General features: G+C 41.9%; 1 protein-coding gene across 1 annotated transcript in view; it reads left to right on the top strand.

Moving 5' to 3' along the window:
- Positions 1-2: 2 nt before the first annotated feature.
- The window catches only part of DDHD1 (DDHD domain containing 1), a gene marked incomplete at its 5' end in the record, with an annotated part of 64,968 nt that continues 48,918 nt past the window's right edge, over positions 3-16,052 (top strand). The window contains 2 exons of the mRNA XM_085315004.1: positions 3-126; positions 14,491-14,664. Of these exons, the coding sequence (XP_085171130.1) occupies positions 3-126; positions 14,491-14,664 (298 nt within the window). The remainder of the gene's footprint in view (positions 127-14,490; positions 14,665-16,052) is intronic.

The following is a 16,052-nucleotide window of genomic DNA, read 5'->3' on the forward strand; positions in this document are numbered from 1 at the left end:
TGGGGCCCGGCGGCGGCGGCGGCGCGGCCCCGGCGGAGCGGCCGGCCGTGGAGCCGGTGTGCGTGCGGAGCGGGCTCTACGAGGTGGACGTGGCCAGCGGCGAGTGCTACCCCGTCTACTGGAACCGTGAGTGCGGCGGGGCGGTTGGGGGGCGCCGGGCGCCCTCACGGGGCGGGGGAGGGGGGGCGCCGCTCGCCTGGGCAGCGGGAGGCCGAGCGCCCCTCGGCCCGGGCTGCCCCGGCAGGCCTGGGGGGCAGGAGGGAGCAGGTACCCGCGCCCCACCCGCGGGCGCCCCACCCGGGGGAGGCGGGCGTTGGGCACCCGGTCGCGCGTGTCCGGTGGGCAGGGGAGCGGGGCGGCTTTCCGCCTGCCTGCCCCCGCGTGCGAGGGTGAGCAGGTGTGTGCCCGGGCACCTGCTCCGCTCCCCGGCATACAGGTGCAGGAGGGGGAAAGATCTGGGCATCTTCTCAGTYCTTGACACAGTGGGAAGGAAGGTGACTGAGAACCTTCTTATTCATGCTTCGCATTTCCTAAAGAAACAGTGAGGGTGGAGATTTGTCTTCAACACTTCTTTGCCCTCTCCCCCCTCCAATATGCATGCTCTGTCTTCAGCAGGAGCAAGCTGGAAGCAAGCAACTGCATGTGTCCTGTCTGCCTGTCACTTCTGATCCCTTTTCTTTGGGGAAGAGTGATGGATAAGAGGGTTAACATCTGGCTTCTGCCTCGGTTATCCTCATCCACCCTGCTGGGAAGGGGGTGATGATATGCTTCATCTTCCCACCACCATCATCCCTCCACTGGGAGGTAGCCTGAAATGAGACCTCTTTCCACTTGGAGGGGGTATAACTGGCATCTTGGATATCCCCTCKGCTGGAAAAGTGAGGAATAAGGACTGTGCATGTGTGTCTCCTCTCCCACCCTTCTCCAAGAGGGGATGTCCCCTTGCATTTACATGCCTCCTTAGGGRAGGAGAGGGGACCTTGGAGAGCAGAGAAGAAAGAAGAGCAGGCACGTGAGCTCTTCTCCTTTTCTGGGAGGGAATGTTCCCCAGATTACTACTAGACAAGAGCGCATTTGCTCTTAGGGAATGGATAAGGTGTGCCACTGCTCTTCCCCTGTCTCTGGGAATGTGCTTTCTAACTGTTTTCTTTCAAGGACAAGGGAACTATATTATAGAGTAGGTGAGAAGATGTAGAGAGGCCAAGCTACAGATTTTATCCTGGCTTGGGCTTGGGAAAGGAGCAGGCAGGTTCCTCTTGTCCCCTCTACGTATTTTGAGATTTTGGAGGGAGGTTTGGAGCTGTTGGAAGTCTCAGAAAAGATGGGGTGAGGAGGAGAAAAACTGTTTCAGAGCAGCAGATTCATTTGTCTTCCCTATTTCTCCTCAGCTGTCTTGCAGGAGGGAGATCCCTGAAAAACAGTGCCAGATAGTAAAATTCATTAGTGTTGTGATGTTTTGTCTGGTCTTTCTGATTCATGCCTCAGATACTGAGTTGGAGGAGCAAGTGCAGCAGGAAGGGAACACCTGCTCTCAGTCCACACATCTGAGCTGAAGAAGAGCACAGGCAAAGCTTCTTTGGGGAGAGTGGAGATAGTTCTTRCTCTGTTATCACCCCAAATCCATGCAGCGAGTTCTTGATGCAGATGACACATGATGATTGGGAAGAGATGATGCAGGTTACCCAAGACATGAGCAAACTGCTGCCATCCCTCCTGCTCACTGTGCAGTGGGGGAACAGGAGAGTGAGTGMRCAGAGCTATCAGGTGAGGTAGGATTGTTGCTGGTAATGGGAGCAGGAGACTGCTCATCATCAGYTTAAAGGTTTAATTTCTTGACCCTGTGCTGTGTTCATTTTGGAGCCGATTCAGTCTCATTAAACCTGATGAGCAGATGTTTCAAATAATAACATATGCCATGCAGAGAGATTTCTGAAGCTTGGAAGAAGAGTTTCCYTAGGCTAGCACCAGAAGCAGTGCTAGGCAGGAGAGAAAGAAGCTCATGATCCCRAGGAGACTAAGAATGGGGATGTTTTCTGTCCTCAGAAAGCTGATTAAAGAGTGCTCAGTCTTTTAATATCAGCTACACTCATCTGCAAGACTAAGATAAGCTTTTGGTGTTTCATTGATCTGTCAGTGCCTCCTAATCTAGCTCCTCCTCCTTCACTGTACATTTCCTTTCCTCCCTTCCATATATATGTCAGAGCTCTTGCCTTTCTCCCATTCTTTCCTCCCAAGAAATACAGTGAGTATCCCGGTAGGCAGYGGGCCAGCATTGCTCTGTGCTGCACTGCTGCCTGGTGCTCCCTGTGTGGTTATCTGCTATGTCCAAGCCTGAGAAGCTGCAAGGTCAGATCCCAAGGATCCTATCTCATCTGTGCTTTTCAAGACCTTGGTGTAGCTGTTACAACATTTCTTCTGTCTGTTTGATAGTGTGTGCACAATTTAGGATCCTAAGGGTAGCTGCCACTTTGGTTCCCTGTGATGTGGGAGGGAGCTGCTGGTGGAATACCTGAGCTGCTAGAGCAGCCTGCGAACAAGGAAGGCGAATCTTGCTTTCTGACCACATGAGCATGAAGTATAACAAGTACAACTGACTTAAAATATGCTGAGGTGCACATTAAAGAGTACAGAAACAGCTATCTGTTCCTGCTGATTCATGTTTTCACTTCGGAGCAAAGGTCAAAAGCTTTTTTCTKTTTTATTCCTCTGAGTTTTGTTTTGCTGTTTTGCTTATGTACTGTATTTCAGGGAAGGCTGTTATCTCATGGCTGCAATACTGAATGCACTGACAGTTCTTTTGCTATTAAATTTATGGTCTAAATGATAGGAAGGTCTTGATTATAGCTTGGCRTTTGTTGAAATGTTTTTTTCACTCCATGTCGTCTTAAGCTCATCATGGGATTCATTTGTAATATTAGACTGAGATACAATTTAAGCAGATTAATTACTGAGAATTTTATCCTTACCTTGTGACCTCTGGGATTTATTTAATTAGTGTTGCAGAACTAGCAAAGACAGCGAAGAAGGACTAAATGTATTTAGTGAGGCTTCCTGATAAGGGAGTAGTTTGGAGCTGGGTATTTCCTTGTCTTCTGTGGACCTAACAAAGAATGATATTTTATGTGCGAGTCTTCTGTCTGGATCTTGTTAGATTATCCATTCCTCTTTGGCGCTTCTGGTTGAAAAGGACTATTTTACAACCATTTTTCTATAGTCTTACTCAGTCTGATTTTCAGAGTTCTGAGTGAGTCTGTTAATTCCACAGCCTGTGAACTTGGTGACTTTTTCTTACTGTTTGGATTATGARTTTGACCCATGGGTCTATTGATCGYGTCCAGTATTTGTTGATGGGCTRCTTGTCCCTTGCTTTTTGATCRCTTTGTCAAGTTACGTGTATTTARTTCTTGCAGGGTTTTCTTATAAAACACTTCRTTTTCACTAAACACTTCGTTTTTCACTTTTTTGATAGGCTTTTTCATCTCAGCATGATCTCCAGTTTGAATTCTGCCTGTGTGTTGAGGTCATCTCAGCTGATGTCTATCTTGCAACAATTGAGCTAGAACTTTTGTAAAATCTTGGGATATATGGGGAGTAAAAACAACAAAATGTGTATTCCTGCAGTCAGGAACATATCTGAGGAGTGAGGAGCCTATGGAGTGTATTGTCTTTTAGGGAAGAATAAAATACTTCACCTGCACACATTTAAGGTAGATCTATAAGGCAGATGAAAACTACTGAAATTGCTCCTCTTTTGGTGTAATGTGGTTTATTAAAACAAAGAACTTTAAAATTCTACTTTTTCTCTAACTATTACTACTGCTTATGTTTTCATTTYGTTTATTCTGGTGGACAAATACTGATGACTCRGTTTTTTTATTTAGCCTTCTGTTGTGGCTCAGAATTCTGTAGTATTTGGAAGGCACTACTTTAAGAAAATCTTTTTAAAATGTAATTTAAAATATGTATGCTCAGACTGGAATTGGGCAGATTTAAAAACTGTTTCAGCTGCTTTTAAGCTTTTACTGAAAGAAATTTCCAAGTCCCTATACGTTCTTCTGTAAGCCTTCGACGAGCTCTTCTGTAGGTTGGGGGAAGAAGCAGTCATTAGCACACTGTGAAAAGCCTCTGCCAGTTGAGCTTTCTGGGAAATGAGACTTGAATGCCAGGGAAGCGTTACGAGCTCCCTGAAGTTGGCGTTGGTCAGGATTATTGGAAAATAGTTAATATTTGGCACCAGATGATTGCAAAAGACTTTTCTATTAGTGAATTCTTTTATGCCGTGCTTGCTTTCATGCAGGAGGTAGAGGTTATCAGTAAGATAAAGGACCCGTGGTACCTCAGCCACTGGTGGCTCTTTGAACTGCATTGTCAAGACTAAAAATTGATGGCCGAGAGCTGTACAGTGTTTCTGTTACCTGCTTTGTGCACGAACGTTAGGTGCTTGTCCTTTCCCTAGAGGTGGCAATATWAATTTCTGCATTGGCTGTTTGCAGACTGGCAGACCTAAGCCCATCTTGAGGTGCAGGTCCCATTAGACCACTTGCCTGTGCTGCTTTAATTCAGTGTGGTACTTCTGTTGAGACTGCATGTTTAGTTTACAGGTTTTGTACATATTTGCCTTGTATTTTGAAACAGAAATAGCAGTAAAACAGATTTATGTAGCAAGATAAAAAATTTAGGGTTAGGATCAAAGTATTTGAGTGTGTTTTGCATTTGTTTTAGTCTATTTTTAGTAGTAAAGCACTTYTTCTGTATCTTTATAGTGTGCTTAGAACATTGCTTTTGCAGTGTTGGGAAGTCTTTGGGTGAGGTTGATACGTAACCTTTATGTAAAGGACTTCTYGATTGAAGGGTGAATGCTATTTTCTTGCTTTTTTCCCCAGATATGTTCTTTTAAATAAATACTGATGATGAGTTTACAAGGCAAGGTAAAGAGTTTCTTATGCTACTTAGTCTTTCCTGGGTTTTACTTTTCTGTCTCTCAGTCATACCTTCCTCCCAARTATCTTGTAGTTTGCTTTCAGCCAGCTCGTTTGTGACTAGAAGGCCTAACGCACACTGATGAAATCGTTTTTAGATTTGCAGTACTCTGTGTACCAAATCACAAAAAGCATTTGTTTGTACATATGTTCTGTTAAGATTGTGGTCTCTGATACCTTTCCTGRTTTAAGTAGAGAGTATTTGTGACTTTAAGAATTCTTAATTCTCTTTACAGCAAGTATTTTGTTTGGATGYGCCTTTGAGGGTAAGCTTCTTCCCTACCCTCTGCTTTTATATTTGTGGTTTGTAATCATTATTTAAGCAAAATGAATCTGCTGTCTTACTCCTGTAAATGATTCCAGAATTACAGGATCACTCTCAGGTGGGTGAYGTCATTCACAGCAGAGAAGCTTAGAAGAGACTGCTGAGAAAGTGAGTTGTGCTTGTGCTTTCGTGTGGTCTGTCCAGACAAGGACAGTTGAATGATGGTGATGTGCAGAGTGAAAATGAGAAGTAGGAAAAGATCTCATGCAACAGCTTTCTAACTAGATCTTAGCAGGCCAAGATTGCACCATCAGAGCTTGGAGGCGGGATGCTGGAGCAATCAAAATGAAAAAGGAAGAGAGAAAGATAAGAATTGCAGCAATTTTATGGATTGGAAAAAAAAACGTATCTTGCAGAAGCTATGAAGTTTATTTCTACTGCAGGGCACTGATATTAATATATCTGGCACTTTTATTGCTGGATGCAATCAATGAGGGAAAAGGCAGAGATGAAGGGAATATTTGGGTTACAACTTTGGGTGTCAGGCAGAAGGACAAAGTTATCCACACTTACTGTGAAAATAAAGTGTGGGAAACGAAGGATCAGGAGTTCTGTTCTGACATAGTTTAGACTTGAATATTGGATGTGACTGGCAATAGCAGAGAAATAGGATGGGATTAAATTTGAAAGTGACAGATTAGAGTTAGATGAATTTCGGTGTGCATGTGCAGGAGGGAGAGGCTACCTTGAGAAGAAATACTGAGGGGAAAGCTAGAAGCTAGACCTTGGACAGAGCCCCTTCCTGGCTCTGCAAGGGGTATGAGAAGGATCTGCAAGAGCTGATGTTGTAAAAGCGAGAAAGCAGAAGAGCTAGATAGAATAATCCACAAGAGAGCAAGAAATTAAAATGAAAAGCATGAGTAATTCTGTCAGTGGTATCTGAAAGGCTGAAAAAACTGTGGATGAAGTAATGATTTGAAGCGTTGGCCAGAAAAAYGGTCATTGCTGTGGTACAATATTTTAGTGGGTTGTAAGTAGCTGAAGCCACAGTGGAATGTATCTGGCGTAGAGTTAGATAGGAGAAGCATCAGAGAGCAATGGTAAGTAGCATGGTAAAGGAGCAATGAGTATGAGGGGGAAATGGGGTCCCAGGCWGTGATATTTTTGATGCAAGAGACTTAAATCATGCCAGTTTTGTGGAAGAAAATTATCTATAGAGTAAAAAAAGTGAAAGATGGGATGAAGGTGTAGGGAAGTCTGGAGATGAGATGGAGTAGACAGAATAAGGAGTGGAGTTAGGAGAGTRCATAAAAATCCCCGCAAGGGAGGAAGACGGAAGGAGTTGAGAGAAAAGGTTCGTGTGCCCTTGAATATGTTCATCTTGTTAGTGGTTCCAGGAAGCTTGACGTATGTGCATGAAAAATCTTGCTTTCTTTTTTTTTTCTTTTTTCTTTTTTTAAGATACATTTTGGAACCTGCTTGCTCAAACTATGCACACATCATCGTTGCTACTTGGTGCTGGAGAGAGCTGGCAAACTCAGGCCAGTTAAGGAGTGCCCGTGGGGAGAGCTCACGCGCTTACAGTTGAGGGTGTGATTGCGTGAAAGTCCCACGGCTTTCGGTGGGATCGGAGCAYGTGCTTAAATTCTGGGAGGTACTTGCATGTGTTTGTCATGCGGCGCAGTCATGCTTTTCTGGTCCGGTTTAGCTTTCACCTGTTGCTGTTTCAGAAAACACGAGCTGCTTCTGTGCATTAGCAAAGAGCTGATAAGGGGACTTGCTTCTAAACTCACTGACTCCAGCAGTAAACACTAGTGGTGGAAGCGCTTCACTTCAAAGTACTAACAAAGTACAAAACACTATTTTTTTTTTTTTAATCTCTATCTAAATCTCACGCACATTCCTTCGCTCTTTCATACGTGACCTGTAGTTTGGTGTGAAAAGGGCTTCTGCTGGATGAGGGAAGCTTTCCCATCCTGTGTGGCCTGAGTGAATGTCTCTAGGTGATACTAGCTTGGGAGCTTGCTCCAGGATAGTGTCACAAAGTCTTCATTTAAATTGTGTAAAAGTGTGAGATGGTTCAGTCTTTACAAACATCGGCAAAACTTATAATCTGAATCTACTAATAAGAAAATATGTGGACTAAATAGAACTGTTCCACAGTCTGTTTTAGCCAATTTCAAAATTGTTACTATACCTGTGTAGTACGAATTTCAGTCTTTATATAATTAAGCAATGGAATTGATATTTGGTAAATGATTTTAATTGACAAGCATTCACTAAAGTTCTGGACTTAAAACTGTAGTCTACATTCATATTTCAACAGCTCAAAGATTTTTTGATGAGTGTTTCCTGCTGGATCTGAAAAGTAACATAGCTATTAAGGGGMGGTCTAGGATTTTGTCCCAAACAATAGGGTGCAGATGCATGGAAAGAGCAATTGCAGAGGTGTAAATTAAACTAAATTTAAAATAATATCTTAAAACAGAAAAGTCATCTTTGAAAAACATGAGCACACRCTATATTTTGGGATGGTATATAGTGACTGAGATGAGAGAAGACTTTTAAAGCATTCTCCCTCTTTGTGAGGGATTTCCTCTGTTCAGCATCCGTAACTGCTGTGTAATCAGAGTCCATTTGGGAAGAAAATTCCTTCTATGTTGATCAGACTGTATTTAATACATCTAGTCTCAGTGAAACTCAAAAGCAATTTCTACCAGTAAAGTTGAAATTACTTCAATAAAACAACATCGAATCATTTGATGGGGGTAGCAAAATAGTATTCTTTACATCTCAGAGAATGAAACAACTCCTTGAATCTAGGAAACTGAATAAAATTCTGGCTCTGTAAGTTTATATGGCTCTGTCTGTTAGCTTTCTTTGTGGCCAGGATTTCACCCTTGAGCTCCTCTTCAGTAACGTTGTTACTTCTAAAAGAATTGGACATATTGCGCGTGTTTGCATTTAAACAAAGGAAGGTCATTTGGGCTGTGATTAAGCAAATGGTTCCATTTATTTAAATGTCAGTAACCTACTCTATTCTGAAATAATTTATTGGTGAATAGCTAGGAAACTAGTCACATGCCACACGCTTCTTCTATAGCTTAGAGTTCTATAATGTGAAATTAATGAAATTTTAAGTTTTGGCTATTTTATTATGACATCTGTTTGTTCACTCCACATGCTGCATGATCTCGTTGTTGACGATAAAATGTAGTCTCACTATCAGTTCATCACCACTACTTCTCATGATAAAACTTCCTGTCCTCATTTGTTTTTTTTTTTTTAATCCTTTCAGGAGAATCTGTAAACCCAGCTATAAGGAAACTAAGCAAGAGAACAGATACCTTGCAAACTGCTATCTGTGCATTTGTATTGGCAAAAAYAGGACCTGCAAATCATTATTACTGTAGAGATAGTAGTGGTTGATAGCTGTTGGCTGAGTAGGACTCAAGATAATGCAAAGTTCGACTAATACTAGTCATGATACTCTATATGCCTGCACCAGAGAACAATCTTACGGGCACTGCAGTAGTTAATCTACCCATATTATAATTTTAGGCTCAATATAATAGCAGTGGATAACAAATATTCACAAATTTTTGCTGCTGTCCTTGGTGTTATTTTGGAATATATCTATTTCAGTGGCTCACATCAATGTTCAGCTTCTCGCAGGTATTACAGTTGCCAGGACAGGACACGTGAGGTTCGGCACTTCTTAGCAGCGTTYGTGAGGGGAAGCCATCTCTTACCCTTCTATCAAGCTGGGTTTTTCTTCACTTTGATACAAGTGGGAGCACAACTATTAAGTACTTAAATAGCCTTTGGCCTCAGATGTCACGTATTGTAGCCTCAGTTACCTTCAGCTTACRCAGATATTATCTCATGCCCTGCAAACTGTGCATGACTATACTAATGGTGAGGTCAGGTTTAAGGAACAGAAATYACTGCAACTGAACTAAAATGCAGGAAATCAAATTGACTGCATTTTGTGAAGTTCTCTTTCTTGTCCARCTTTTTGACTTTGAGCTTGGAGTACTAGGAAATTGAGTTTTTCAGTTAGAGCAAAACATAAGCTTTAATTTAAATTTTGGGTGTTTGAATGTTRCATTAACCTTTCGTATCTCATTTATGGGTTAATGGTTATAGTTATCTTGAGTTGGAAGAACAGATACTGCTACAACTGCCTTAACTTTGCCATCAAGCCATCTGAACAAGATGTTTGTACTGAAGCGATGAAATGAAAGTTTACTGAACTGAGCCTCTTTATTCTCTTTGTGTGTCTCCACATTGCATGCTGGCTTCTGTTGGTATTTCTGAAGTAGACTTCTTTCTGGTTTCCTATTCAAGCTCTATTTGTTAGCTTTTAGTTGTCTCTGTATGGTCTTAGTTTTACAACAGAACTTAATTCAGAATGAATTAAGGTGAAAGAGCCCCAGTTTGTGGTGTGCTTAGACATACGCTATTTTAATGTACACAAGAATCAATGTGGTGGCAGGAAGCAGATAATAATGTTCATGTAGTAGTTCAAGAAGAAAAATGGAGGCAAATTCAGCTCGCTTAATACTTTCCATTACGTGTTCTAAAGCATTTTGCAGCTTTTTATGCAATTCATACTCACTGAAGTCTTCTGAGACCTCAAAGAATGTGACATACATAGAGAATAAAGAAGACTTTCACAAAAAAGAAGTATTTGGAGTATATTTATATAAATTGCTGCATGTGTGTACTATATATTGCATACAAGTTATATTTTAACATCATGTTCAGAGGATTTAGGTAATTAGCATAATGCAAATTGCTCATGTTCTTGTATCTTCGTATCATTAATTACAGCACCTGTAATAATTATTTGATTTTCAGGAAAAAGGCCTTTTAATGTAAATAATAATCCTCTGTAGCAGTCTAAATCACTTAAGCTTTTTTTTTTCTAGACATGGTAAAATATGTATGAATAATTAAAACAAAATGCATTTAATCAGCTTATAATCTTTGCCATTCAGATATATTTAATTCTTGTGTAAATACACCATGCAAATGTATAACCAAACATATTGGTATCTTTCAACCTGAAGCACTGCCAACTGCAGATTATATGGTGTAATACTTAAGGCAGTAAAGAAGTCAAAGCAAATCCTTTCTAGGGATCAAGGTTGTGGGGACAAAGACAAATAACACTTCACCATCTGATAGATTTGAAATTCTATTTTGCCCTCCTCAAAAAAAAAAAAAAAAAAAAAAAAAAAAAAAAAAAAAGGTAAATTACAGTATGGTATAAATATCCAAATGAAATGAAATCCAGCATTACATACTTCTGATACAGCTGTCACTGGTTTTCAAAGCTGTAAAACACAGATATTAATGGAAAGTTGTTCCTTTCCATTTTACCAGACCTCCTGTAATGAGAACTAACATGAAATATTTCCTCTTTTTTTTYTCTCTCTCTCATCTGCAATCTCAAACTTGATTATTTCTTCCCCGAAAAAACAATTCGGGGTGTGTGTGTGTGAAGGATTGGGGGGTTTTGTTTGATTTTAAGCCAAACACTCTTCTGATAAAAGGAAATGTCATTTACTCGCTTCCCATACCAGGTGGATTTTTTTCTTGAGGTCTCCCAGTAGTGCGGTGATCAARCCAGCTTTGAAGGTCGGGTTGTGAAATCAGACGAGCTTGGAGCCCGGAGTGTTGTGGTTGAAGGCAGCATGTGCAAGAGTCGCAAGGTGGGGGGGGCGGGGAGCAATTCCAAAGCTTCCCTAAAGTCCCATGGAGTTTTGGAAAACAGAATTTCCTTGTTCATGGTTTAAGGCCCTGTTCAGAATTTAAGGAAAAAAAAATAATAATAATGTCTTTAATCTGAAAGTGATTTATAGATGAAGTACAGATTTATTTCCAGATAAATACCCTTTCCAAAGCTGATATATTATTAGTTTATTCCCATATTAAACCATCTTGTAAAGACTTTACAATAAACTTTTTCTTGGTTCAAACATGCCAATATTTCCTGGCTTCCTTTCGGGGAGAGGCACTTGCCCATCTCTTATTTGAGAGCTGCTGTTGAGTGCTACARTCCACTTCTGTAAAGAGCTCCTATGGGAAAGTTTCTCAGGCAAAAAGAGCCTGAAAATGTTTCTTTTAACTGTTTATGTTTAGAGTTTTAGGAACGTGTAGGTGGAAATTCCAGTGTGGAAACTTTGAAACCCTTCAAAATTGAAAAGAGGTGTCTTGTATTCATTTGGCTTGGAGTCTAAAATAGTATTCATATAGCAGCTTTTAAGGGGGGGGGGGAATCTTTTAATGGATTCAGTGGACGGAGCCTCGTCACAACGCTTAGTCAAGAATTAAAGAGTTGCTTGCAGATTTTCCCGGTGAGGATTAACATCTGCCGTARGTGTCTCGCTGCCGCAGCGCAATGGGGTCCTTCATGGGCGCTCGCTGCGCTGCGAATTTCAGTTTTTACTACGGGCAGCGCTTTGCCGCAAAGAGCGGCCTAACTGGATTTGCGTGTGTTAGTGCTGCTAAACGATACGGCGCTCTGGCGGGTGTAAAATGTAGGGGAACGCCGCGAAGGCTGGGACGGCGCCTGATAAGCAGCTGCTGCTGAAGTTCGCTTTCTGTTCCTCCMGCAGCGCTCAACATGGTGACGGTTGGCATCGCTGTGGTTAACGTTTTTCATCTCAAGAAACCTAAATCCTTCTGTTTCACRCTTTGCTGATGGGATGTGGACTCCAAAATCAGTCAGATTGTCAYAGGCAATTGAATTTTCTGTGTCATTTGTAGCAACTATTAACTTTCGCGGTTTAAAACCACTCAGATTTTTTGTTCTTCTGGTATATTTGGATTTATTCTCATTAAATAACCATGTCCCTTGAAAACGCTRATCTTCTTGCTCTCCCGATTAGAGCATCAAGATCTGAAATGTTAGACCAGTGCATAAAAACCTCACTAGGCCAGTACCTAAAAACTTACTCCTATTTGGAATAGCTATTTTAGCTGTATTAACAGAAGTCGAACAGCAGGACTGGGATCTGCACTACTTCTGTTTGTTTTTTTCCAGCCTGACCAGGCTTCTGCGTTGTGTGTGCAGACCTGGCGACGCAGGGAGGTAGGAGGGTTTGGACGGGGCTTTGGGGAGCTCGGGGGGGATGAAGTGACRCACGTGATGCCGGCCAAAGACGACTGGCATCCGCGGGAGGTTGGATTGGGAAAGGCTGGCAGCGCTTGCAGCCTCTGCTTTGGGAWAGTCGTTCTCCGCGCTGTCGTGTGCGCGCAGAGGAGCTGTTTCGTAAGGTTGTCTGCAGGATTCCTAGTCACGGGAAAGCTTAGGTGACTAGGAGAGCTCTTGCGCCAGGACTAGGTGAGGCAAGTGCAATTGTAATCTAGGCTCCTTGCTCCGGATCACCTGCCTGAAGCGYTGGTTCCCTTCCTCACCCAGAGCTTCCCTGCTGCGTACCTCTTCTTGCTGATGGCCGCAGCCCAAGTTAACCTCTGCTCAGAGGTACTGTCTCCTACAAGTCTCTTTCTGTTACAAAAGAGGGTCAGAAGTTATTGTCATTTCTAGTGCCGTAGGAACTGTCTTGTCTTTCGTGGAAAAAAAATTTTTAATTGGTTTTGGAACATTTTGATGGTTACTTTCAGTGTGGAGAGATGATTGCAAGGAGATCCTCCTGTCACTTTGCCTTGTAGGCGCAGTGTCCGGTGGATGAAGAATTCAAAATAGTTTGCGAGTTCCAAAGAAATAAGGGAGGCGCTTGCAAATCTAATGTATCTCGTCTGTAAGCAGCTAGTACGGAACCTGCTCCTACTCTGCGTTAGTGCCCTTGAGCACGATGGCGCTAGCAGCGTATCTGTAAAGGAGTGCAGCACAGAAACATTTGACCCTACGTCAAGCTTGCTGGGACATTCGTCAGCCCAATGCAGTGCTCTGCGAAGCAGATGCTTATTTCACCCCCCCCCCCCCAAGCTCTTCTTACTAGCTGTTTTCTCACCTTTCAGGTAGGACTGTTTACTTGGGTAGTAAAGCCTTTTTTTTTTCTCTGTCCCCTTTTTTGAGCCTCTCTTTGTGGTTGGATTCTTAACTTTTATAGAGACCTGAACATGTTTAGTTATGTACACACACTAGAAGTCTGGGTATGGCCAAGCCTCCCAGTGTGTGTGCAGTACATACCAGTGCACATTAACGTGTGCTGAAAGGTGGCAATCTGGTTGCTCTGGAGTTTCAGTAGAGCTGCATCTGTACCAGCCCTGTGATTTTGGAGATAAAATCCCCTTCTGTTAGGCTTTTACAGGCCTACGCTCTGTGGAGCACGGGCACACACGCACGCCACTTCCCCTTCTTGATTTTTCCAGGTGTAGGRAGAGAAGCTCTGCGCTGAGCTAGAGTGGATGTTACTGTCTGAGCTTGCTTGCAGGGATATGCATAAAAGGAAAATTCTTGCTACCTRCAGCCACAGAAGTTAGTATGGGCATCAACTACTGTTCGATGAAGGATGGGCTCCATGACAAACTTCTCGTAGAAACTTCTGTTCTGTCACACGGGTAACAAATGGATGGGCACCCAGCTCAGCATTTGGGGTACTGAAACAGAAATTGGAATGATAGCACCCAAAGGCAACCCACAGTGAAAGACTGGTTTTAGTCTAAAGATAACTTTCCTCTCCAGCAAGGAAAGTGTTTTTAAATCGTCCAATCTGGTAATTGATATGTAAATTGAATTACTATATGCACAATTCCCAAGGGAAGCAAGGCTCTGTGCAATCATGCTGTGCATGTGTGTTTTTGCTTTCTCCTCCTAATTCTGCATCCTCTTATCTTTTAAATCACTGGTTACTCTCGGTCAGATTTGACTGAGGAGCATGAGTCTCACTAAGTTCCTACCCAATTTCTTGAAAAAGGTAAGGCAGCTGGATAGAGAGGAATATAATCCTGTTACAGTTAGACTGTTGTTTGAGCTTAACCCTTAATAAATCTTGCACAATCTGCATCTTTCTATCGATCTCACATTCTCTCACACACGTTTACAACTTGGCTTCCTTAGTTCCACTGCTAGCAGATTAATGCTACTTCACTAGTGGCTTCACCCCCATGGGAAAACCTGTTGTTTGCAGAGGTAGTTTTGGTAACCTGGTTAGGGGTTCCAGCAGAGGGGATGTAATTTGTCATCRAAACACCAGACAGAATTCTCTGTCTCTCTTATCTGCTATCAGTTTGTGATATGCTAAAAACCAGTATCTCTTGTTTGATTTTTAGAAACTGAAAAAATTCCTGTAATGCGTGGACAGTGGTTTATTGATGGTACATGGCAACCTCTGGAAGAGGAGGAAAGTAACCTAATAGAACAAGAACATCTCGATCGTTTCAAAGGCCAGCAGCTCCAAGAGAACTTTGATATGGAAGTATCAAAACCTGTAGATGGGAAGGAGGGTAAGATTGGTTTGATCTTTTTTTTAAACTATGTTTTCTGGATGATTGGGGCCTATTTTTCTCAAATAAGAATGTATTCTGTGATGATTTTCCATTCTGCGAATAGGGAACATTGTTACAGGCTTCAGCATGCTCTCCTATTTTCCAGTGCATGTTGATGTTTTAGAATTTCCTGCTACAGCACATTTGATGAGCACTTTGTAAAATTGCATTCTCGGATAAACTTCTTATTCCCATTTTGTTTTATGTTTCATGATATCTTTCTATTGTGTTTGAAAATCTCACGCAAACCTGAAATCTCTCTGTGCGTCGGGAAGAGTGTCAGTGTCTGTTAACTGGCTCTTAGCTCTCTGGCCAGCGTTCCTAATTCTGCCCTGCAGGGAGTATCAGTCTTACAGATCACATTTCGTTTTCCATKCTAATTCAATCTGTGGCTTTATTAGTGTTCAGTATGCTAAATCTTACGCATTCATTCTGTTATGGAAGTCCTTGCATTTTAACGRCCAGGTTGAGGATGTTCAGTTGACGTTCTTAGGAATCTCAAATGCATYTAGCATTTTTAGGAATAGCCTGCTRCAGTTGAATCAGTTGCTCTGGGTAAGTACACACGCACAGTGGAAGTTCAATATATTKGACTTTCATGCCTCAGTTATACTTGTTGTCAGGTGTTGAACTTCCACAAACCAAGAGCTGTAAGTAGAGTCCTCACAACATACTTTAATAGTGGTGTAGTTGTTACCCTTTCTAAGGCAACTCTTTAAACTATAAATTGAAAATATTTTGTACAAAACAGTTATAGAATACAGGAGTGCATCGTCATTGGCCCTGGGCATGAAAGATTTCTTACGTGTGAACTATGTATCACATAAGTAAAACCTTGTTCATARTTTAGAAGCAAGACAGTACTCAGGGTAGTTCTGTGATTACTGTAAGGAAAACCAGAATATCATCTGTTCACTTAAGGAGATTTTTCAACAGTATAGGAAGTTAAGTTCCTAGCTTCCTCCAAAGCTAGCAAAGACTCTGAGTTATTTTTTTATTTGCAATAGATCAAAAAAATCTTTTCCTCTGGCCAAGCTTACAGTATAGTCTTCTGCTATAACAGCTCTGTCAGGTAGGTGCAAAAAATAGTGTGATCCATGTGCCACAGCAGTCTGCCAGTACAACCCCCATTTGAAAAACACTTTTACCTGCATTTCTATGCTTGCATTGATTTATTGTTTTAGTGTACTGACACAAAGCTCAACATTGTTAGTACAACTGCAACCCCACTGTGAGTACAGTGCAGTCTACGGTAGAATAGTATGCTTATAGTTGGAAAGCACATCTTTTGTAGCTGCTGAGTGCTTCCAGCCTTTGGTAGCTTCACTTTAGATGGAAAGAAGGAA

Source organism: Rhea americana, unplaced genomic scaffold (genome assembly GCF_003343005.1).
Source record: "Rhea americana isolate MKP2758 unplaced genomic scaffold, rheAme1 scaffold_42, whole genome shotgun sequence".
NCBI lineage: Eukaryota > Metazoa > Chordata > Aves > Rheiformes > Rheidae > Rhea > Rhea americana.